Here is a 23,823-nt window from a genome sequence, read left to right as displayed (position 1 = left end):
AACCCCCTTTTAGCGCAGGCTATTAACTTAGTAAGAAGGGAATATTGCTTACCAAGCGTATAGTAACTTTTGCTATAGTAGGAGAGCCCGGGATGCTAAATTTGAAGTTACTAAAGCGTCATTAAAATCGATTAGATTTGGTAGATTAGATGAACCTACCAAATCTAATCGATTGATAAATGAAATGATAGAAAGAATAATTGGTTATATACTTTTTTCGCTTTCAGCGGCTTTAAGCGTACCCACTATATTAAGGGCTCATACTTGGTGGAGGTACTCAACAACGTGCAAGGTATACTTCCTTACGTTCATCTGCCCCGCTTCAGTAACCTCCCCTGCTACTAGGAGTGGGCACAATAGTCCAACAGGCACTGTGCATAATCAATAGTTATTTACTTATCTCTATCTATTTACGACGTTGATAAAATATTTTATTTGACTTGTGAGTCACAAAAGACAATATTTTAGGTTAGTGTTACTGAAAAATGTTGCTAAGGTTTGTATTACAAACGAACCAAGACTCCTCGTCTGTGCAGTAATGGAGGTATGATGACAGAGAAGCGGACGGCAGGAACTATATCTATCATTTATACTACAGCCTTTTGATGAGGCTCTGCTCTATACTACAGCCTTTCTTGATGAGTACTGTTTACCAACAAACAAATTAAAAATGAGGGTATAAATCACTAGTCATTTCAGGCCTATTATTATATTAAAATTAACTTGTTCTTAAATTAATGAAAATAAATTTGATTAATAAGCTTAGAACAATTAGATGTGGTAAATATATTGTATATAATATTTTATAAACAATCAATACATATTTTAAAATAAATAAGTTATGAAATGTCATGCGTTTTCTACCTTCATTTCTAACTTCTTTGTTGGTAAACAGTACTCATCAAGAAAGGCTGTAGTATAGAGCAGAGGTTCCCAATCCTTTTTATCCCGCAGAGCAGTTACAAATTTAGTATGTTGTCACGGCTCTACCCTTTGAAAAAGAAAGAAATGGGCACCTATAATTATAGTTGGCATAAGTTCTTGATGAAGAAAACCTATGTTCTTTATCAACGCGAGCGCTCAAATAATGTACCCGCGCATATTTGTGGTTTCGGATAATGAATAAGGATCGACTCACTTTGGGAACCACTGATCTAGAGGCTTACAGTTTGCCTCTGTCAATCCCCTCTAACGTCATACACCACGAGACTGCGCGGGCGATGTCTCGTTAAAAATATTCTGCCTATAATAGACATAGATACACGCTGGGTATCTGAAGTAACTAATAGTCTAAGATCTAGTATTAGAAATATATACACTCATCTGTTATTTATTAGTGAGTAGCGGACGCTCGCGACTTCGCCACCCTTAGACCTCTTTAATCCCTTACAGTAGTATCGCTGTAAAAATGGAGTAACTTCTCCCGTTTTCCCAACATTTCCCTTCACTGCGCTGCTCCTGTTGATCGTAGCGTGATGAAAAGTATACTATAACCTGCCCAGGAGTATGAATAGTAGTTGTACCAAGTTTCGTTAAAATTCGTTTTGTTTCTATAACGAACAAACAGACACACAAATTATATCATTTAATACGGTCCCAATTTTACTTGGCAACCTCAATGATAATACATATTTTTATTTCGTATACCAAATAAATAACAGGTAAGAGTATACATTTTTACGCCGGATCTCGTATTAAAATGGCAGACGAGACAATTTAAGTAGCTCGAATTAAATGTAATAAGGTAAAATAATCAAAAATCACGTGCATGTAGAAAAAAATATTAAGGTAAGTTAATTTTAAGAGTTTAAATAGTCAAAATTAAGTAAGGTGTGCCTTACCATGAACTGAAAGTGTAAGCTTTTACTATCTGTAATACACACTTCTCTGAAAAAAGGCTTTTTTGGAATGTAGACTGTAGGATCTCAGTAGTTTTACTGCTTATAGTGTTTTTCAGATAGCATGGGTACGGTGACAGTTCGTTTCACTATTGAAAGTTTGTCGCGATTCACGATATTAGACCTTAGACCTCTTTAATCCAGCCCTTACAGTAGTATCGCTGTAAAAAAACTTTTTTCCCCAACATTTCCCTTCACTGCTCTGCTCCTATTGATCGTAGCGTAATGAAAAATATATTGTAACCTGCCCAGGAGTATGAAGAATAATTGTACCAAGTTTCATTAAAATCCGTCGAGTAGTTTTTGTTTCTATAACGAACATACAGCCAGAAAGACAAAAATTTTACTGATTGCATTTTTGGCATCAGTATCGATCACTAATCACCCCCTGATAGTTATTTTGGAAATATATTTCATTGATTGAATTGATCTCTCTACAGATTTATTATAAGTATAGATTATGAACGTCATAAGGCAACTGTCACCGTACTCATGCTATCTGAAAAACACTTTAGTCATAATAATGTTAAGTTAAGGAATATTCAACAGGGATTACTTGGAGGATTATCGTAATCGTGCATATTTTGTTTAAGTTCTTAGTTATTCCTTTATATCTTGCCTTGCCATATATTTATTTACTCTACTCAGTTATTGCCATTGAGTTTTTAATAAAAATAAACATTTTTGTTCTTTAAAAGTTAAGTTTATGGTGCTTTTGAATAATTATTATTAATTACGAAAATGGGGACATTGTGACCAGCGCCGGACCGAGGTAAATTTTAGAATGGAGCGAGATCCAATTATGGCGCCTTTCCTGTTTGCTCCTAACATTATATACTAGGGATGTTTGAAAAGTTTCTAGCCTAACGTATATCGGAATGTCATATATTTATACAATTACATACAATTTGCACCATAGGTAAAGAAAGACGCCTCTATTAGAAGTAAATTCGCGCACGTCGCGTTCATCTCTTCGCTTTAAATATAGACGATCGAAAAGAAATAAATTTCTTTTCGATCTTGTCTTTGCCATTTCGGCGCCCCCTAGGATTTGGCGCCTGGAGCGACCGCTCCGTTCGCCGTATGGACGGTCCGGCCCTGATTGTGACATTGTAAACATCTGAATGACAAACTAGCCAATAGTTTTTGCTGTGGGTTCTTTTTACTTGTTCTGTAGTGTAGTATAACGAATGGCAAACGGAACATTTTTGCTCTGTTGTGTTTTACTTATTACTTTCAGATTCCATCACCATTATTCCATTACCTTATTATTTTAATATTTACAGCTCGTGCGGATTTACTTGACAACTGGCTCAAATGATGTTGGTACTGTGTTTGTTTGGTTGTTTCAGCCAGATGTCAAGTTAATGTGCACGAGTTATACCTACCTACATAAACTTATTTTTTGTTTATGCCTACGATATATATATTATGAGTAATCTTTGCACATTTACTCAATTATCATTTTAGAACGTAGGTCATACCAAAACTATATGAATTTAATATAGGTATAAATCTGATGCGAACTTTATGACGTCTCGGAAATAAGCTGAGAGTGTCGCTACGTGTAAATAATGTACGCAAAAATCTGCGCGGGGTGAATGCACTGCGGCCGCGCCCTTATGTTACTGCTGATACCTAAAATCCTGTATTGCTCAGCTTAACACATGATCTTCCGAAACGTCATATCGCACTGTACTATAAAGAGACTAAATACCCTTTAATTATAGACAGTTGTGTAGATAAATTATTGATCTCACCATCATCATAAAATTTTAGCATGATTAATTATATTATAGTTAAGCATTGTTTCCTAGAGCATAGAGAAGCTGTTATACAAGTAAATATTTATTAAATTGTGATAATCCAGTAAATGTTAAAAAACTTTGCTATACAATAATAAATAACTTGTTCTTTGAGAAAACCTCTATCAAAAGCCAAGTGTAACAATTTGTCTTTATTTTAAAGTCATACATTTTACATGGACTCTAAGCGTAGAGGGTACCTACCTACGCAAACAAAAGTAATACTTAAGTGTTTTGGTACTTTAAAATTAGTGTCCGACCGAAAGTTTCGACCAAAAATCAAGTTTCGGTTTTGGGAAAAATAGGCCGAAACTTTTGTCGAAACTAACTTCGTATGTTTGTGGCAACCCTTTGGTGGACGCTGGCGGCTCTGCTTTGGGAATTGTCGTGTCTGTTCGGAATTCGGATAGCTCTCGCTTTGTATGTAGCAACAAAACGTAATGCGTTATCGCCCGACGCAAACATTTTTTAGAGGTTATGTTTTGATGGAACTGATTTTTTTATTCTTCTAAATACAAATACAGAACAAAGTATTGATTAATAAGATTTCAAAATACCAATACATACTATTTATTGAAACAGTAGCAATTAGTGATTTGATCTTATTGATAACTGATAAACATTTTGCTATGAGAACTTTATTTGAAAAAATAATAAGAATATTATTTATATATTCTTATAATTACATTAAATAAATGATTATAACAAACTTATATACCTACTGTTTCCATTTCATGTGCTAATTAATGCAGAATAATGGGTAAAATGCGTTTTTTGAATCAAAAATTACACTTGAACAACGTGAGTTTCGGTTTCGGTCGAAACTGAAGCCACGGCCGAATATTCGGTTTCGGCCAATAAACCAGTTTCGGTCGGACTCTATTTAAAATATCTGTTTCTTTTTACTCTTTTATGTCAGCATTGAAATAGAATGTAATTACTGAATTTAGGTAACGCATCCTTAGTAAAATATCGATCCAAATATTTTAGGGGTTTTAACAAGATTTGTCAATTTCTGCAAAGTAATTAATTCGTGCTCTTTCCAATAGAGAGCTTACAGAAGCATAATATTATTAGTGCTTTAATATTATTTCATTTGTGAATAAATTTTGCGTATAATTTACGTGGATAATAATTATTATAATTTTGACGTTCCTGAATCTTATGTTAGATGCAAAGAAAAATATTAAAATTTACATATTTACTGAGATAAGTTTAAAAATGGTATTAAGGTAGAATATCGATATAAAATATATATTAGTTAAGGTGGTACCTACATAATATTTGTTTGGTGCTTAAGTTTTGTTATATTTTCTTTGAAAATAAAACAACATAGAAATGTAACTACATTATCATGAAAAATTATTACTGTTGCCTATAAAATTTTATTATAACATAGGTAGCATTTAATGCGATTGGAAAAATAAAATATTTTAAAATTAATGTATTTTATTTATTGTCATCTCCTCATGGCTTCCTCTTCAATAAACAGTTAAAGAAGCGAGCGGTTAAGCTACTTTTAGTTATTTGGAGATTTTCGTCGTTTATCTTACAAGTTTTGGATTCCATAATCAACATATTTTGACGGCCTCCATGGCGTAGTGGATTACAAGACTGAGGTCCGGGTTCGATCCCCGGCTGGGCCGATTGAGGTTTTCTTAATTGGTCTATGTCTGGCAGGTGGGAGGTTTCGGCCGTGGCTAGTTATCACCCTACCGACAAAGGCGTACCGCCGAGCGATTTAGCGTTCCGGTACGATATCGTTTAGAAACCGAAAGGATGGATGTGGATTTCATCCTACTCCTAACAAGTTAGCCCGCTTCCATCTTAGATTGCATCATCACTTACCATCCGGTGAGATTGTAGTCAAGGGCTACCTTGTAGAGAATAAAAGAAAAAAACCCTCATCTGTAATTCATTAGTGCTAGGAAATAAATGAGATATAAATGTTCACAGTGACAATTAGGTTACCTAGTCAAAATTGCGGCCAAACATATTATTCATACAAAATCCAGAAAACCATGAACTAGATCCAAGGCAACCTAATACAGTTAACACGTTCGCTGCGGCACTGATTTTACAGTAGGTACTTTACCAATACAATACGAGGTTTTTTGACCTCGTACTAAAACTTTTTGTGTGGTACGAGGTTAATTGACCTCGTACTGCAGCGAACGTGAATAAGCATAAAATAAGCTTTAATTTTTTTTTGATCCTTGATATTTGCACTATTATTTTGGGAACTGCACTAATATTATTTATTTCTTATTCTAATCAAATTACAGATGAGGGTATATATTTCTTAAGCCGGATCTTAGCCCCGCCCCAGTGGATATGACCTCTGCCTCCGATTCCGGAGAGTGTGGGTTCGAATCCGGTCCGGGGCATACACCTCCAACTTTTCAGTTGTGTGCATTTTAAGAAATTAAATATCACGTGTCTCAAAACGGTGAAAGAAAAACATCGTGAAACCTGTATACTAGGAGAATTTTCATAATTCTCTGCGTGGGTGAAGTCAATGCCAATCCGCATTGGCCCAGCGTGGTGGACTGGCCTAACCACTCTCATTCTGAGAGGAGACTCGAGCTCAGCAGTGAGCCGAATATGGGTAGATATGATGATGAAGTCGGATCTCGTACCATAACATCCAATTGCTCTTGTTGACTTTCGGAAATTGATAGCTCAATTTCAATATTGGCAAAGGCATTAAAAGTTCAATAGGAATAAAAGAATATGTACTCAGTAATATTTTTATTTAACAAAAGAATATTTAAAAGAAACCCTCTTACATAAAAAAACCGAAAATCACTTTTGTGAAATTAATGCCAAACTATGAGTTTTGAAAGGATTTTATTCAGTTCAAATTATTCCTGTAAAATCATTTCATCTAAACATTTAAACTAATTTATATAGTAAATATAGATATACTATACATATATTTCATATCAAGCTGTGAGTTTCATTGTCAAAGCTAGTGTTTTAAGATTAATGATAAGTGAATAGCATAGACCTCATAAAATAAAAGGACGCACAATCATGTAGAAAATTTCACTTAAAAACTGGCCAATTTTGCTTTAACAGTTTTAGAATTATTGGTAAAGAAAATTAGAATTATTAAATTTAGAGCAAATTCAACTTAAAGGATACGAGTTTAAGGTTGAATTTTCAAATGCGACTACTTGAATTGAGCGCTAAGAGGTTGTGTTTGGCACTCATTGAGTGAGGACGTTTTTTGGTCGCTGATTGTGCGTCCACTTTTTAATAGGATATCGATGGTGAATAGACATAGTACCACGTTCCAAAATGTCATGGAAAAAAATTAATTTAGACTGTCTATGATACAGTCCTCATAAAGCACTTTTTAACCTTAGTTGTAATAACATAAAAATAACAAACAACTAAACAATATTTTACACATCATTTATTTTTATATTACGTGTCAGTTCTAAGTTCTACTGAAATTAATTATTGTATAACAATACACAACAATTAGTCACAGTTTTCAGTTAAGTCTATACATTTGTGTGCTTCTACTGCTTTAAATATCATGAAAACACAAGACAAACGAAAAAAAAATCATGACATTTAAAAGCTAGAACAGTATACCTAACCTATGAAAGCAAAACAATACACCTACAATTTCCATAGCAAACAAATGTAAATAGCCTATATTGTAAATATTGTAGAAACCTATAAAGAAAACCACTTTAAGACAAAGCAAATCCACATTATATTCTTAGGAAATTATAACTATGATACTTACGGACTATTTATGGATATTTTTTACTGGATCTTAATGGATAATGGATATACTTACTTTCATGTATATATGTATGTAAGCAATCCGCATTTGCAAAAGTAATAATAATCAGCAAGAATTGAAAAAAAAAACTTTTGACTTAGTAAATTATAGACTTTATTATATTAGTAAATTATAGACTATACTATATTTCGACTTAGTATATCATCAGTAGAACCAAGGTCTCATATCAATACATTTTTGATAACATATAGATTGCACAGACAGAGTAGTAAATAGACGAATGCGACAGATACTAATTTATCTGTCGCATTCGTAAAAAAAGAGATAAATTATTTCTAAAGAAACGAGACAAGGCGATGCAATGTAATAACGCGATGTTAATTAGCAAAGGATTTTTATGATAATATTTAGAAATATATAAAATAAATGTAGAGTGAGTAAAAAAAATTGTCTCAAGTAAAGTAATTATAAGTTACTCTTAACTTTAAAATAGATACTATACATCATAAGTTAAATTAATTATATATACTGAAGATAAAATGGTTCAGTGCAACGTGTTGTCAAATCAGCCATGACAAAATCGAATATTTTTCACTGACAACGGCACGCAAATCAATCGTCTATTTTCTGCTCTGTCTACGATAGACTGATGCAACTTGAAAAAAATAAAAACAATTGATCAAATTACTTCAAATCTGTCCCAATAAAAGTATATCAGTAGATTTTCGATACGTATTTTAAAAACCCAATTTTACTAACCAATTTGTCAAATAAAGTCCAGAGGGTTGTGAATTAGTTAACTAGATAGTTAAAGATAGAAAGCTGTATGCTAGGTGTATGTTATTCGCGCCTCCGTTCTCGCGAGGTAGATCGGTTGGATCGACTGCGCCGCGAATCGCGATCCCGGTCGCGGTCGCGACCGCGCGACTTCTCCCGCGATTCGTCGCGCTTGGTTTTGCTGCGAGATCGACTGCGTCTGGAAACAAAATGTGCATTTAAGTATATAGTAATACTAGCTGACGCCGCGCGGTTTCACCAGCGTGGTTCCCGTTCCCGTAGGAATACGGGGATAATATATAGCGAAAAAAAAAAATTTTTAGTTTAATTCTGTTTCTTAAATATGAAGTCATTGAACTTAGACCTACTTTATGCTCAAGTGAATGTCCTCAAAAGCGGCGAATAGGTCGATGTTTGAAAATACAGGATGTTTTGAAATGATCGATTTTTGAAAGTTTGTTACAATCGTAACTCCTTGAATTATACTTTTTTTTTTTAATAACACTAATGGATAATATACATTAAGTAAATTATGTGGGATTTCAGTTTAAGACGAATGGAACTTCACAGTGCATAAAATAGTTACCTTCGTTCGGGGCGTTCTCTATCGCGCTCGGAGCGGTCCCTGTCCCTCTCGCCGCGCTCCTTATCCCGCTCGCCGCGTTCCTTGTCCCGCTCGCCGCGTTCCTTGTCCCGCTCAGCGCGTTCCTTGTCCCGATCGCCGCGCTCCTTGTCGCGATCGCCGCGGTCCTTGTCCCGATCGCCGCGGTCCTTGCGGTCGCGGTCGCGGTCACGCTCCCGGTCGCGCTCGCGCGCAGTCTCGCGGTGGCGCCGCGCGCGACGGTCGAGCTCGCGCCCGCCGACGTAGTGCCGTCTGCCGCCGCTACGCTCGCGCTCGCTGACTCCACGCTCCTCGCGACGCTTATCCACCGTTTTCTACATACATAGAATGTTTACTGTAATATCTAAAGCCACAAGTACACAACTCAATTCTCAGGCCAACTATTGTATAGGACCTGCCTCGCTATATCAAAGTATATGATCAACGATTTAATGCGATAATAAAAACTGTCTCTATAGCATCAATGTTTCATAGTTGTAATCGTGTTCGTCGGTTAAAGAGCTCCGTTAAAATACCTTTTTGTGTAGTTGAATAATGTAAAAAACGGGCAAAAACTTATAGTTTAGTAAAAGATTTATATCAAATCTAAGCTCGTTTTCCTTAGAAACTGACAGAAAAATTTCGTTTGTGAATATGGGTGCGACGATCGACGAAGTCTTGTTTTTATACTTTACAAGTTAGCCCTTGACTACATGATGGCAAGTGCTGATGTAGTCTTAGATGGAAGCGGGCTAACCTGTTAGGAGGATGAAAAACCACACCCCTATCGGTTTCTACACGGCATCGTACCGGAACGCTAAATCGCTTGACGATACGTCTTTGCCGACTTACGTCGGCCTCCGTGGCGCAGTGGTATGCGCAGTGGATTTACAAAACGGAGGTCCTAGGTTCGATCCCCGGCTGGGAAGATTGAGATTTTCTTAATTGGTCCAAGTCTGGCTGGTGGGAGGCTTCGGCCGTGACCACCCTACCGGCAAAGACGTACGCCAAGCGATTTAGCGTTCCAGTACGATGCTGTGTAGAAACCGAAATTGGTGCGGATTTTCATCCTTCTCCTAACAAGTTAGCCCGCTTCCATCTAAGATTACATCATCACTTACCATCAGGTGAGATTGTAGTCAAGGGCTAACTTGTAAAGAATAAAAAAAAAGCAACTCATATTCGGCTCACTGTGACGAGTCTTGTCTCAGAATGAGAGAAGCCTTATTTAAAATAAACTGTCTAGGACATAATCATACAATATATAGTTAATTTACCTTCAGCTCTGCCAATTTGTCGCGAATAGTGATAAATCCAAGATGTAGTTTCCCACCAAAGTGGTCAGCCAGCCGGCGATCGTTGTCGTGGATGCCGAGGTAGGCGGAGCAGACCTCACACACGCGCAGCTTCTGTTGCTGGTAGGAGGACGCCGGCATCGAGTTGCGGTACTCTTGCTCGGCCAAGGCTTTCTTTTTACGTAGCTCGTCTATCTGTAACGTGAGCAGAGAAGGCCACTATTGATGTATCCTTAAGGATGGTGATCCCGCAGAGCAGATTCCAGCACTTGTGACCATGTATGTTTAAGGTTTTAAGCCTACACCTACGTCACAAATCCTGGAATCTGCTCCGCACCCATATGATGAATCTACGGTATGCTAAAATGTCTCTCTCACTTTCCCATAAAAACAGGAGCTAACTTCATATAATATAAATAGCTGTTTAACTATAGACAACTAAACAGAAAGTAATAGACTCCTAAGTTGCAGACGTCACACTCTCTAATAATATACAATATTCGAATTTGAAAAGTAAACTGCAAACACGCTCCAGATCAGATTACTTACGCGGTGTCGACACATGACGGCGAAAGATACGCAGTATTGTTATTAGGCGATTTTTGGCTTACGATTGGTCGAAATAAACTCACTCCAAGGCGATGGCAGCCAATCAATTTTTGCGTGAATTGTCCAGGAAAACATAAAAATGGGCTACATTTGTCAGATACGCGGAATTGTACAATGCTAGTTACAGTTACGCGGATTTGCACTGTCCCTGACGATATCTTTTGATGAACGACACGCTAATCAGTGGTCCATTATGAAATGGAGAAACTTAACTATTTTTTTTTTAATTGTACAGAATTATGTAATACAGTAAATGACACTAAAAATCCGACCAACTAAAAGTTGGTATAGATTAAAATGAGCAATATTTCATACCTCTCCCATGAGTTTAACGCTCTCTTCCACCATTCCCTCCTCACCCAGAGCCTCAGCACGCGCCAGCTTCTGGCCAATCTGTTCAGCCAACTCGTGGACAGCATTGGCCTTCTCCGTCACCTCCGCAGACAGCTCCTCCTGTGTCTCAGCCAGGCGTTGCTTGGCTGCCGACGTGCGCCGGTCGCAGTCCGCGATGAATGTCTCTAAATGTTCTGTGGCCTTAACACACAAACAAACACAATGATATCTTGTACTTTTTAACAATACAATAAACAAATATTAATGATTTGCGATAATATTTCATAAGTTTGTCTTACAAGTTTCGAGTGTGCCTCCCAGTATCTCCTTTCATCTATTTAGTATTTCATCATGGTTGGTGAACTTCCATACCAAAAATCATGAGTGTAAAAGTATTGTCACTTAAATCATTATCAGAACAATTTAATGACCCACTAAAATACTTGGCCTGTTTTCTTTTAAGTAAAAGAATATGGAGCTCAGAAAAACTTGTAGTCTCTTCAGAGATTACATCATCAGTTACCATTCAAGACATTACCATTAACATATTACAGTAAATGTTATAAAATCAAAAACAATGTCACTGGTGAGTAAATTAAAAGAATATTAAGATACCATTTCTGTGTCTATGATAAATTCACATGCTTTTTATTCTGGCCATAGAATGTTAATATGTTACAATAAATATAATTGTTGTATACTTACATCAATGTCATAGAAATAGTCTTTGGTTTTCGAAGCTAGTTCAAAATCCGCACGTAGAGCCAAATCATGTATTTTAGGACACTCACCTAGATCCATACGCTGCAATCAAAATTACATTAACATGAAAAGCATCTGCCTTTATAAAACAAGATATCATTTAAAATATGCACCAATGTATTTAGTTTTACAACAAGAGTTTGGCATTTGCCATCAGTTATTTATTTTTATTAAATTATTTCAACAAAGTGGTTTATTTTCATAATAATTGATATTTAATTAATGTTTTTCATTTGATACTTTGTTAGTGGTATATGAATCTATTTGTATCAAGCAGCTGCATAAATTTCATAAAAAATGCAACAGCTAGTTTATTGACAAACTGAATAAGATTTTACTACAACAAAACATACATAAAAATGTATTATGTAGTATTGATAGTAAAATAAAGTCTTCGACACATAGAGTTACACTTAAATTTAATATAAAAAATATTACAAACATTGTATAAACACTAATCACATTTGTTTTTAAAATTATGATATCACATAAAATATGATTTTTATATATTTGTGACAATATAAAAAAGATACAATGTAATGTGAATAGTTGTTTAAAAAAATGTCTGCATAGAAACATAAAAATTACTTATAATAATCAAAACCCCAATGTAACTCAAAAATAATAGTTTCATTTAAAATACATACAATATCACCAACACTGCTCATCCTGTATATCCAGCCAACTTACACATACTGCCACATTATAATAATACTTACAAATTACTGGCAACACCCTCGTGATAAACCTAACCAGCCCTTAAAACAATTTCATGTACACAGATAGAAACAAATATATTAATAAATTTAAAACACTTGGTGATGTGTTTGCCTCATGTTTTTCTATTTGAACAAAAAATGCCTTTTTTCAATTACCAAATTGACTTTTTCTATTATTTGTAAAGACAGCTAAGAGGTGTAATAAAATAGTCCAACTGCCAAAGATTGAATGAACAATGTTGATGGGAGAACAAAATTGGGTCACAGGTTCTAACCCAGGCTCTAAATATTTTCATAATTGATAAGGCAACATATTTAAACTTTTATTAATCAAGTGTTTTAAACAATTAATCAAGTATGCAACCTAATACAGCCTAACAATATTGATTACTTTTTATATTAATTTCATAAAACTGTATTTGATGGTTAAAATATAAAGTGAAGACATCCAAAATAGTCAGCACTATCAAAAATTGGCATTTGTGTGCAATACATAAATTACTAAAAGAATTATAAATTATTTAGTTTCAGTAACAATTAATTAATTTTTTAAATCTAATAAAATGTGCTAGTTTTCTGTATTTAAAATCAGAATAACATAAGTAGGTATAATGTAGGTAGATAGAAAAAAATCTAAATGTGCCTGTATGCATTTAATTATAATAATTAATTTGATTGTAACTAAACTATGTATTGATCACTAAAAATCTTTATTTTCAAAAATTTTTAAAGGCCTCTAATAAAAAAGGTGGAGGATTCAACACATATTATGTCTATGGATTTAGTCTTGTTTGTTTGTAGAACATATAAAAAGGAGTTTTTTTTTTATAATTTAGATGAAGTTTTAAACGACTATTGTGCAATTAATATTTATTTTTAAAACATAAAATTGACAGTAAATGGGACTTGTTTCAAGTGAGGTTCCGTACCATTTGTATGCTATGCAGTTGTGCTTGAAATTTTAATAATAACTCTTTATGAGACAATCATACTCACAGGGCACGGCAGGAAGTAAGGCCTAGTTCGGACTACTTTAGTATTTTAGATGAGTACAAACGTTTTAAATCAAAATTAAAAAATCAAAAAAATTCATTTATTTCAAGAAGGCTCAGTATACAAGCACTTTTGATACGATACCACCGGTTCGGAAGGCAGATTCTGCTGAGAAGAAACCGGCAAAAAACTCAACAGTTGCTCTTTTAAAAAAAAATCATACAATAATATTATAATTACAATTGATGACAACATTACAATTTCTTATAGTTTTACTCCCTGTGTGAAGGTGGAAGCTGATCCAACGGCCTCCAAGCAACTTTATCATTAAGGAACTCATCAATGTTGTAGTAACCTCGACTAAGCAAATGTTTTTTAACACATTGCTTAAAGCTATGCATTGGCAGGTCCATCACAGTCTTGGGGAACCTGTCTTTGTTTTTTGGATTTACCGCCCAGATTTATTTAACTTGTTCGTACTCAACTAAAATACTAAAGTAGTCTGTACAGCCTTTAAGAGCATTGCCTATGGCTTTGCGTGTCTAAGGGACATACAGGGGTTATATCTTTATTATATCTGTGCCAAAAGATTGTGGCAGCATTTTATACTATTTGTTTTATTGATGATGGAAAAATGTTTATGTGTCTTGAAAGTTTGTCTTGCCCCCCACTTATATGAGTAATGTCAATTTCAACTTAACATAGTGAGGATACAAGCTAAACAAACAGCTGTATTTATTTGAAGCATTATACCATTAGAAGGTACGGAACCCTAATAAAACCCTTAGCCAATTAAGAATCCAAGTCACAACAATTAATAGATAACACATGCAGTTGAATCTTTTTTTATTCTAGCCACGTAAACATCATAGTACGTACCAAACGAAGTTACAATCTGCAATTTGTTCTCCCCACCTTAAGATTTTTTGTATAATTTTTACATGTACTCACCACAGCAGCGTTACAAACCGATGGACAAATTAATATATTTTTTAAGCCTGAGAGAGTTTTGTTAAATTAATTCCTGCATAGCAGTAAGAGTACAATCAGCTAACTATAAATGTTTTATACGTACATCTTGGTACTTACAGAACAGCCTAACTCATACAATCTATCCCTCATCTGTTATATTGTGATGAACAATAAAGACTAGGGTTGGGCATTTTCTGAAAAGCATATTCATCACAGTTAATGCCACTCCAATGTATTGTTGTCTTAGAGCTACAGATAATTATATAAAGTGATAGAATGAATAAACATCATATATATGAGGATTTTAATTTTACCAAAAGAAACATTTGATAAAAATAAAAATTTAAATTATTGTTGGAGTTTACTCCTTAAGAATCGATTTCTCATATACATATAGCCCCCAGTATGAAAAAAACATGGCCATTAAAAATCGATGAACGAATGACAGCATTATGTTTTCTGTGCGCAACCTATTTTGCGCACCTTTCACCGACGCATGCGCGCTTTTCGCGGGCGCTGACACACCACGGCCTGCTTCCCCTAGGTTTCACTTTTCAGGTGTGAGTAATGAGACATAGATAGTGTATGCTGTGGGTTAATAAACACCTATTAAGACAGGCGATCGGAAAGAGTAAACTCCATTTGTCTGTCGGAACTGACACACACTTTTTTTTAATATCATCCTGATACATATGATGTTTTAAAAACTCTGAAACCCAAAGAAGAATCTCTGAGATGAAAATTATTAATGGCTGAAGGAGGTACTAATAGAACAACCATTACCCAAAACTGTATCAACAAGATGGAAAGAAACTATTTTAAGAATCTCAGAAATTCAGAAACCCATAATATCAGATATAAATCCTGTCATAATACTTACGGTGGATGATAAAATTTCATGCGGACAGCATTGCAGTAAAAATGATTTACAAACTGTGTCATCATAGAACTTGACACTGTGCCTGTCCGTTTCCCCTGAAAAAACAAAAACATTTTCTAAGATGGAATCATTACAAATCACTCCACTGAATTAAGAATTTATATCCAGCAGAAACTCTTCAGTCCCCCCTTTTATAATATTTGTCCTTGTTTGTGAAGTCTAACAAAACAATCAAGGCAAACTTCGAGCTGCAAAAAAAGCACATACATATGGAAGCCCCCTATATCTATTTTAAAGTTTTATAGTATTTGTTGTCAGAGCGGCAACAGAAATACATTATATTAATCTATGAAAATTTCAACTGTCTAACCACTACAGTTCATAAGACAGCTACGTGACAGATGGATGGATGTACAGCGGAGTCCCACTAGCAGGGGTCCGTTTTTCCATCCAGTTTTTTAGGATAGTAAACCCAAAAAGACAGGATGGAAGTCATTTGAAACACCTCAGTCACAACACAGCGGCCTTAGAAATTCAACGCATACTTATCATCAAATTCATTCAATTCGGTTAATCCTATGAAAATCTGTTAACTAACCATTACGGGTAGTGCCCATCAATTGATCCAACATCGCCCTCATTTGCTCGTGGGCCGACATGATGATATAATTTGTTATTTATTCCCAACAGACTTCACTTTATTTAAATAACTTGGAAAATATGTTTTAGCTAAAGACTAGAAAGTCAAAATGGAATTCAGCAAATATTTAATCAACGCGGCCGCTTATACCACGACCACATCCAAACTTTTTCGATAAAATTAAAATGGCGACTTTCACTTTCCTGTACTCTGTTCTGTAGTCAATGGCAAGTCAATGGTCTATTCCATTATTCTGTATCTGTACTCCATGGTTTACTTTGTTTGTGATCTCTAATCTATCACGGAGTCAGTCTCAGACTAATTAATTAAACTGATAACATAATTTTTTAAGCCTCACGGTTCGCACTTTGTTCCCATAATTGTATGTAATGTCACATTGTTTACTTCGTGGAGCTAAAAACCGAAATAACTAAGATCGTTCATTCAAGGATTCGCGCGTGATTCGTTCGCGGTTTGTATGCTGTGGTCTATAATTTTTTGACATCAGTCACTGTCAGTGTGACAGTGTCAGTGACTGACACTGTCACACTGTGTCACAAAGAAAAAGAAAAAAAAATGCGAGTGACACCGGTTGCAGATTTTATTTTAATTAAAATTATTAGAATTTTTATAAATTTTATATTCATTTACTCTTCAAATTTTAGTTTAGCGGTTGTAGTGTGTAGTTCATAGTTTCTTCGACTAAAGTTTTAACTCATGAAGAAAAAGTATTTGGCTAAAATGATTGCTATTTGTTGTTGTGAGTTGTGACTTGTGATAACTGTGTTGTTTCAGCTCAGTGCTCGAAGTCTGTGGGTTTAAGGATCTAAACTTAATTTAAGATTTAAATTCGATAAATTGTGATACATAAAAAAATATTTTTATTCACATTCACATTAATTTTGATATATTATGTCACAACTTGTAAAAATATTGCTGCCAGAAATACTTAGTGGCAGAAGCAAAGTGTTTTTAAAAGGAATAATAAGAAGCACAGACCAAGAAAGTTTAACAATATTTATTACAACATTTTCAACCAGTAGTAACTTATTGGCAGATAAAAAGTTTAATGAGGAAAATACAATTTGTGGCTACAACAGTGATCATCTACCAAAGAATATATTAAAAAAGTATCCAAATTCTATATTAATAGAGAATCTTCAATATCCAAAAATAAAAAGCTTAACAGTGAATGGTGTTCAGAGAAATATTGAGAACTGCATTGTAATGTTGTATGATTATGAAAAAATAAAATGTTCTGAAACACTTTGCAAAAGTGAATGTTGCTTTTCCATGCTACAAGGTTTGATTTTTGAAGATTGTAGTAAATTGCCCATAAAACCTGATAACAAGCTATATTCATCAAGTCATTCAAGTCCATCATGGTTGGAATCATCAATGTTCGGTCAACATCTATATAATTATGTGCATTTGATAAAATGGTTTTTAAACACAGCTAAAAAGAAGAGAAAGGTAAATATTTGAAGCGATTTGCTTCTTCATTTTTTATACGCATGGCTAGGGTATGGAACTCTCTCCCAAAGTCAGTTTCTTTTTTTATTCTTTACAAGTTAGCCCTTGACTACAATCTCACCTGATGGTAAGTGATGATGCAGTCTACGATGGAAGCGGGCTAACTTGTTAGGAGGAGGATGAAAATCCACACGCCTTTCGGTTTCTACGCAGCATCATACCGGAACGCTAAGTTGCTTGGCAGTACATCTTTGCCGGTAGGGTGGTAACTAGCCACGGCCGAAGCCTCCCACCGTCCAGACCTGGACAAATTAAGAAAATCACAATCTGCCCAGCCGGGGATTGAACCCAGGACGTCCGTTTTGTTAATCCACCGCGCAAACCACTGCACCATGGAGGCCGTCAAAATTAATTTAGTATTTTCTAATTCTTACAAATTGGGCATCTTTAAGATGAGAGTGAATAGGCATCTTCTAGGCATATCACCTTAGGCCACATGTACATTTACCATCAGATGAAATCGTAGTCAAGCGCAAGCTTATTCCATATAAAGAAAAAAAAATATTCTCTTGTTTCATTGAAAAAAAATTAAATACTCTGAATTATTTGTTATTTGTTAACATTATTTTTGACTTTATAGGCAATCATTTAAACTTTTCAGTTATGTTTGGGCACTTAAAATAAGCTTTTTATGATTTTCTGTGATCATTTAAGGGGCACATTTAATCACTATTTAAAATAATATTAATTTACTATATTTTTTTTAATATGACTAATATTTCCATTCCCCTCGAATTAGTCAAAAAAGACTGTATTAGAAGTGGACAGGACAATAATCCAGGCGAGGATCAAACCGCAACCTCTTGGTGAATAGTGCGAATATAATTAATTAACTTAAATTCATACTTGGTAGAATGTAGGACTTAATTTATATCCATCGTTTGTAAACATACATAATAAGTAAAACTATTTAATATATTATTATATTCATCATCATAATGATCTCTTTTCCAGATAACAATAGAACATGGAAACTTTATAGCAACTGTTATCTTGGATGTACTATTGGGATATCTAATACTGGAACTACTTGTAAATGACAGAAAAACAATTGGCACTCTACTTGTAGGAATTTTAGAGGTATATACCATACCACCAGCATTCATTTTGATAGCAGATTAGCACAGTAGATAGGGACTGTCTATAGTATATATGGTATAGACTCTATACCATACCATGTTAAGGTGGGTTAAATTCCCACAATAATCTTCTATATATATAAAAATTAATTGCTGTTCGTTAGTCTCGCTAAAACTCAAGAACGGCTTAACGGATTTATCTTATCTTGGTCTTGAAATGTTCGTGGAGGTATAGAGAAGGTTTAAAAGGTGAGAAAAAATCAAATAATTTCTGGGAAAACCCTAAAAACTGCCCTTTTCTATATCCCATACAAACGTTGAAGAGTCAAGCGGTAGGGGTAGGGTAGGGGTAGGGCAGGGGTAGGGTAGGGGTAGAGGTATAGAAGGGTAGAGTAGGGATAGAGAATAAGTGCACTAATGTCAAAACGAAGCTTGACCGGGTCCGCTAGTTTTGTTATAAAAATGGAAGTTTTCTAGTATCTGGGTGGTAAATGTTATAAGTAAATGGAAATACCTACTTAAAAATAATTATAATATATAATCCAATATATTTAAATCATTGGTTGTCTTATTCCTATTGCACAAGCTGTGGTTACTTTGGCTAGAAGGCAACAAGTGTACCAATCCTTTATCGTTCTAATATTATAAATGCGAAAGTTTGTATGGGTGTTTGTTACTCTTTAACGCTGCAACTACTGAATCGATTTGTCAGAAGTTTGAAATGGAAATAGATTTTAGTGTGGATTAGCACATAGACTTTTCATCCCGGAAAAATCCATGGTTCCTGTGGAATTTGTGAAAAACTGAATTCTACGCTGACGAAGTCGCGGGCGTCCGCTAGTGATCTATATTATTTTACATCTACTTTTTACATTACTTTAATCAAAAATAATGTGTATTTATAATTGTACAAGGTTATCCTGAGAGTCAAATAATATAAGTCTCTTTTGCTAAATAAATAAATAGTTTGTGCATTTTATTAACTGATCTAAATTTAAATGTACTTCTAATAAAAAAGTATAAATAGGTATACAGTGAATATTATAATTTTTTTTTTTCAGAAATTAGTAAACTTAATGTATTCTTTGTTAAAATGGCTAATGGGTGCTCCGGCCGGTCTGAAGTTAAACAATGCATTTAATAAAATGTTAGGAAACTATTTTTTGTACCATGTTGAATTATGGTGGTTATTTTTAGGTGAGTTGTTTTTAATATCTACTAATAAATTTGGGACAACAGAGAAACAATAAAAATCTTAATCTACTGAACTGTGTTTTTGTGTCTACTAGCGGATGCCAGTGACTTCGTCCGTGTGAAACCCAAATCAGTCCAGCTGTTCTTGAATTATAAATAGTGGAACTAAAACGACTTTCTTTTATATAGATTGTCATACATATATACATGCTTCATTCTCACCAGAAACCGCATCCTTCCACTCTTGCTATGGGCATACTCTTGATCTTGTGTACAGTGTAATCATCAAACTCTTTAAAGAATACTAACAGACGCCCCCGACCTTGTCCGCCCTTAAACCTCTTCAATCCAGCCTTAACGCAAAATCCGTTCTTTGTGGATACTTACTGACTATAAACTACCTCCCTGCCAAATTTCAGCTTTGTACACCAAGCGGTTTGTGATTGTGGCAGATTGTGCATAAATCATGAGAAAAATTACGAAATAATAATAAAAAAAAACAACCTCATAACGGGGATTTGGTTTTCTATTATATTCTATTATCGCTATGCTTCCATACAAACTTTCAACCCCTATTTCACCCTCTTCTATTTTTATTTTAGGTATTGGATAGAAGCAGGCGTTACTTTGCGGAAGTTCATCATGATTATATAATGATTTATTTATTTTGCTATCATCCGCGAAAATTCGGCGAACCCATGCGACAACGTCACCCAGGTCCGACAAAATACTCTCTACGTACGTTTCACCCCGAAACCGGAGCATCCTCAGGAGATGTTGACTCTACAACGTGCAATTGCAAAGAACATGTTATTTGTTTTGCAATTGCACGTTGTAGAGTCAACATCTCCTGCATAGCAAAATAAATAAATCATTATATAATCTTTATTTTAGGTATAAAAAAGAAGCATATGTTCTGCTCCAAAGTCCCATTGATCATCATGCCACATAATACAAGTTTAAGCCATAAACTTGGAAATTCTTTAGTAATACTCATATAGTTATTACTTTAATTTTTCTTATGATTTATACAACAATATGTTTTTGCGAATTTTAACTTTATTAAAATGTTGCAAATTTAAAATTTTATATTCTATTTCAGATATGTCAGGTGAAAAGTTGGATATAGTGATGCACATTTATCAGTACTTGGGTTATCTGGGGTTCACATTCCAAGCTGCGATAATATCGGACATGATGTGTTTAGCCACCTTTCACTGCTACTGCATCTATGTGTATGCTGCAAGGTAGCTATTTTCCATGAATTTATTTATTCTATTAGATTAGACTAGGCACTAGTAAAACAATTAAAAGGAGGATGGCGAAAGTGGGAGTCACACTCAGAAGTGTCGTACACTCATACGTCCGGGGCCCCGTATCATTGATACCGCGGTAGCCACGCCCCTGTACAGTATTAACTAAAGTTTACTCTATGTAACAGTTAATGAAGTCTATTTTGTTATAATACATTAGTATATGTCTTCTTATATGCGGGCCCTGTTCACTTCTTTCTAATGTTAATGTTAGCTTTCTATGTTTTGTGTTTATAATCAATGTTTATAAAAATGGCCCATAGATATTACTATGTATAAACTGAAACACACTGACAGTTATTTCTTGTATCAATTTTAGATTGTTCAGCCTACAAATATCAGGTTTAACAGCATTGCTGAGGTTATTTGTCGGCAGAAAGTACAACCCACTGCGAGGCGGTATAGACTCCTGTGAATACACTAACCAGGAGATGTTTGTGGGCACCATAGCGTTCACTATACTGCTTTTGCTGTTGCCAACAACTATTATGTATTATATTGTTTTTACTATGGTGAGTTAAAATATGTAAATAATATTTTGATCCAGTTTAGCTTATCATTAACAACCCATATTCAGTTTACTGTTGAGCAACCATGCTGGCCCAATGCGGATTGGCAGACTAGAGAATTAAGAAAATTCTCAGCTATTCAGGTTTCCTCATCATGTTTTCCTTCACAGTTTGAGACACGTGATACATATTTTTTTATAATGCCCACAACTGAAAATTTGGAGGTGCATGCCCCGGACCGGACTAATATGTTATACATACACATTATATTATATTATATGTTATACATAGACATTATCATCACCCATCATGCCCGCCAACCCTTATGGGGGCAGCGTTGTGTGCCTAAACTCCCAACCCCCCAAAAATATGTGTTGAAGTTCCTGGTTTAAGAAGTTTACGCATAACATGACTGTTTACCAAAAAAAAAATGTTTGTTTATTCAGTTGACAACACCAAAAATCAGTGTAAATATTTGTAAAAAGATATTAAGAGTATATTTTATTTCACAGATTTGGATGCACTCGGCTCGGCTCGAGATTGTTCTGCTTGGAACTCCATGCAAGATGCCTATGTCCATCAGTAGGCGTCTATGATGATGATAATGATTATGATGATGACGATGATGATGGTAATGATGATGTAATCAAATAATTTTTATGGATTATTAATTCTTTTTTCAGTTCCGAGTGTTATCGCTGTCCGTACAATATGTTTTGGCGAAAGTCATATACATCATACAGAGTATGCCGTTTTACGTTATGATTTTATGGATGACGCGATCTCCTAAAATTGCAGGTACCTACTTCTGCCTACATAATCTTTTTTTTTTTTATTCTTTACTAGTTTGCCGTTGACTGCAATCTCACCTACATACATAGTATATATAACTCATTACATAGTAGGTATAGGTAAAATGATGTCGCTTCCGATTTTTTATCAATTCATCGACATTTTTGTATTGGTTGTATCGCAACTTCTGCCGCTTTTCTAACATTTCCTTTCACTGCTCTGCAATTGATCGTAGCGTGATGAAAAGTATACTACAATCTGCCCAGGAGTATGAAGAATAATTGTACCAAATTTCGTTAAAATCCCTCGAGTAGTTTTTGTTTCTATAACAGACATACAAAAATTTTACTGATTGCATTTTTGGCATCAGTATCGATCACTAATCAAAATACACTATTGATGAGTTCCTTAACGATTAAGGTGCTTGGAGGCCATTGGATCTGCTTCCACCTTCACACAGGAAATAAAACTATAAGAAATTGTAATGTAATTGTTATCAATTGTAAATTGTAATACTGTATGACTTTTTCAAAAGAGCAAAGTCTGTTGCTGTTTGTTGTTTTCTTGTCGGTATCTTCTCAGCAGAACCTGCCTTCCGAACCGGTGGTAGAATCTTTACAAATAGTCAACTAACGTGTCAAAAGTGCTTGTAAAGTGAGCCTACCTAAAATAAATGAATTTTGAATTTAATTACCCCCTGATAGTTATTTTGGAAATATGTTTCATGTACAGAATTGACTTCTTTACAGATTTATTTTACGTATAAATTATGAACGACATAAGGAGACTGTCAGCCGCACCTTGCTATTGTATTTTTAATATTTTGTATTGCAGGTGATATTCTAATACAGGAAGTGGAATGCGACTCGTCAATTCTCCTCAAAGTGAAACTGGTGTGCAACCAGTCACTCGGAGATTTAACGGAATATTTCAAGCCTCCAGTGAAAGCGCCCAAACAGTTTGACTGGAGTAACATCATCTCCAATGTTTTTACCGGAAAACAAATAATATAGCTGGTTACATGGATTCCTGGATTCAGGCTCAAGACTGTGTAATTTGGAAGTTCTTACTAGATGCCTATGTGCAGCAATGGACGTATGGAATGAGATGAGTTTATCGGACCTGCCTTCCGAACTGGTGGTAGGTCACTACGAATAGTCAAACTTCAAAATATTATTGAAATAAACGAATTTTACTAGTATCCGTATGCAGATTTATTATTTTAAACAAACCAAGACCCCAAACCAGCAAAAATAAGCAATGATCGCCCCTCCCCCCCATGCTTACGTAAACATTTTTTTTATTATTGGATATGCGAAATGCGTTTATTTTTCAAACAGTGTGTGGGTTGCCATG

At 34.8% G+C, this 23,823-nt stretch overlaps 3 protein-coding genes across 8 annotated transcripts in view; 2 read left to right on the top strand and 1 right to left on the bottom strand.

The window, feature by feature from the left end:
- Positions 1–5,146, top strand: part of LOC112048149 (protein PHTF1) — a gene marked incomplete in the record, with an annotated part of 17,760 nt that extends 12,614 nt beyond the window's left edge. The window contains 1 exon segment of the mRNA XM_052884152.1: positions 19–5,146.
- A 1,293-nt stretch (positions 5,147–6,439) lies between these two features.
- On the bottom strand, positions 6,440–16,268 carry LOC112048135 (putative RNA-binding protein Luc7-like 1). 3 transcript variants are annotated; one of them, XM_052884103.1, is made up of 8 exons: positions 16,006–16,053; positions 15,408–15,502; positions 14,631–14,721; positions 11,787–11,885; positions 11,064–11,282; positions 10,122–10,334; positions 8,830–9,179; positions 6,440–8,442 (listed from the first exon to the last, which is right to left on the bottom strand). In XM_052884103.1, exons 4-8 carry the CDS (start codon positions 11,880–11,882, stop codon positions 8,307–8,309), a joined length of 1,014 nt encoding a protein of 337 aa, XP_052740063.1. In that variant the 5' UTR covers positions 11,883–11,885; positions 14,631–14,721; positions 15,408–15,502; positions 16,006–16,053; the 3' UTR covers positions 6,440–8,306. The 3 variants fall into 3 exon arrangements, with proteins under 3 accessions (XP_052740063.1, XP_023941302.2, XP_023941301.2); XM_024085534.2 differs by having other exon boundaries at positions 14,645–14,721; XM_024085533.2 differs by lacking the exon at positions 14,631–14,721 and having other exon boundaries at positions 16,006–16,268.
- Positions 16,269–16,601: 333 nt separating this feature from the next.
- LOC112048151 (phosphatidylinositol N-acetylglucosaminyltransferase subunit Q) lies at positions 16,602–23,669 on the top strand. Of its 4 annotated transcripts, none has more exons than XM_024085562.2 (7): positions 16,602–17,520; positions 18,535–18,660; positions 19,721–19,856; positions 20,956–21,100; positions 21,486–21,678; positions 22,359–22,473; positions 23,302–23,669. In XM_024085562.2, exons 1-7 carry the CDS (start codon positions 16,960–16,962, stop codon positions 23,478–23,480), a joined length of 1,455 nt encoding a protein of 484 aa, XP_023941330.2. In that variant the 5' UTR covers positions 16,602–16,959; the 3' UTR covers positions 23,481–23,669. The 4 variants fall into 4 exon arrangements, with proteins under 4 accessions (XP_023941330.2, XP_052740062.1, XP_052740060.1 ...); XM_052884100.1 differs by lacking the exon at positions 16,602–17,520 and adding an exon at positions 18,037–18,386; XM_052884102.1 differs by lacking the exons at positions 16,602–17,520; positions 19,721–19,856 and adding an exon at positions 18,036–18,386.
- Positions 23,670–23,823: the final 154 nt, after the last annotated feature.

This window comes from Bicyclus anynana, chromosome 11 (assembly GCF_947172395.1).
Source record: "Bicyclus anynana chromosome 11, ilBicAnyn1.1, whole genome shotgun sequence".
NCBI classification, from domain to species: domain Eukaryota; kingdom Metazoa; phylum Arthropoda; class Insecta; order Lepidoptera; family Nymphalidae; genus Bicyclus; species Bicyclus anynana.
Note: the sequence above shows the minus strand (reverse complement) of the source record. Positions and strands in the feature narration are given on the sequence as shown.

What these genes read in the sequence shown, in the direction of transcription:
- LOC112048135 (XM_024085533.2), bottom strand. Translation starts at nt 16,066, where the DNA reads ATGTCGGCCCACGAGCAAATGAGGGCGATGTTGGATCAATTGATGGGC. An exon ending in ATGAAATTTTATCATCCACC is followed by an intron (nt 11,886 to 15,407) that starts GTAAGTATTATG and finishes TTTTGATTGCAG; the next exon opens with CGTATGGATCTAGGTGAGTG. An exon ending in ACAAATTGGCAGAGCTGAAG is followed by an intron (nt 9,180 to 10,121) that starts GTAAATTAACTA and finishes CTATGTATGTAG; the next exon opens with AAAACGGTGGATAAGCGTCG.
- LOC112048151 (XM_024085562.2), top strand. Translation starts at nt 16,960, where the DNA reads ATGTCACAACTTGTAAAAATATTGCTGCCAGAAATACTTAGTGGCAGA. An exon ending in ATTATGGTGGTTATTTTTAG is followed by an intron (nt 19,857 to 20,955) that starts GTGAGTTGTTTT and finishes ATTCTATTTCAG; the next exon opens with ATATGTCAGGTGAAAAGTTG. An exon ending in ATTATATTGTTTTTACTATG is followed by an intron (nt 21,679 to 22,358) that starts GTGAGTTAAAAT and finishes TTCTTTTTTCAG; the next exon opens with TTCCGAGTGTTATCGCTGTC.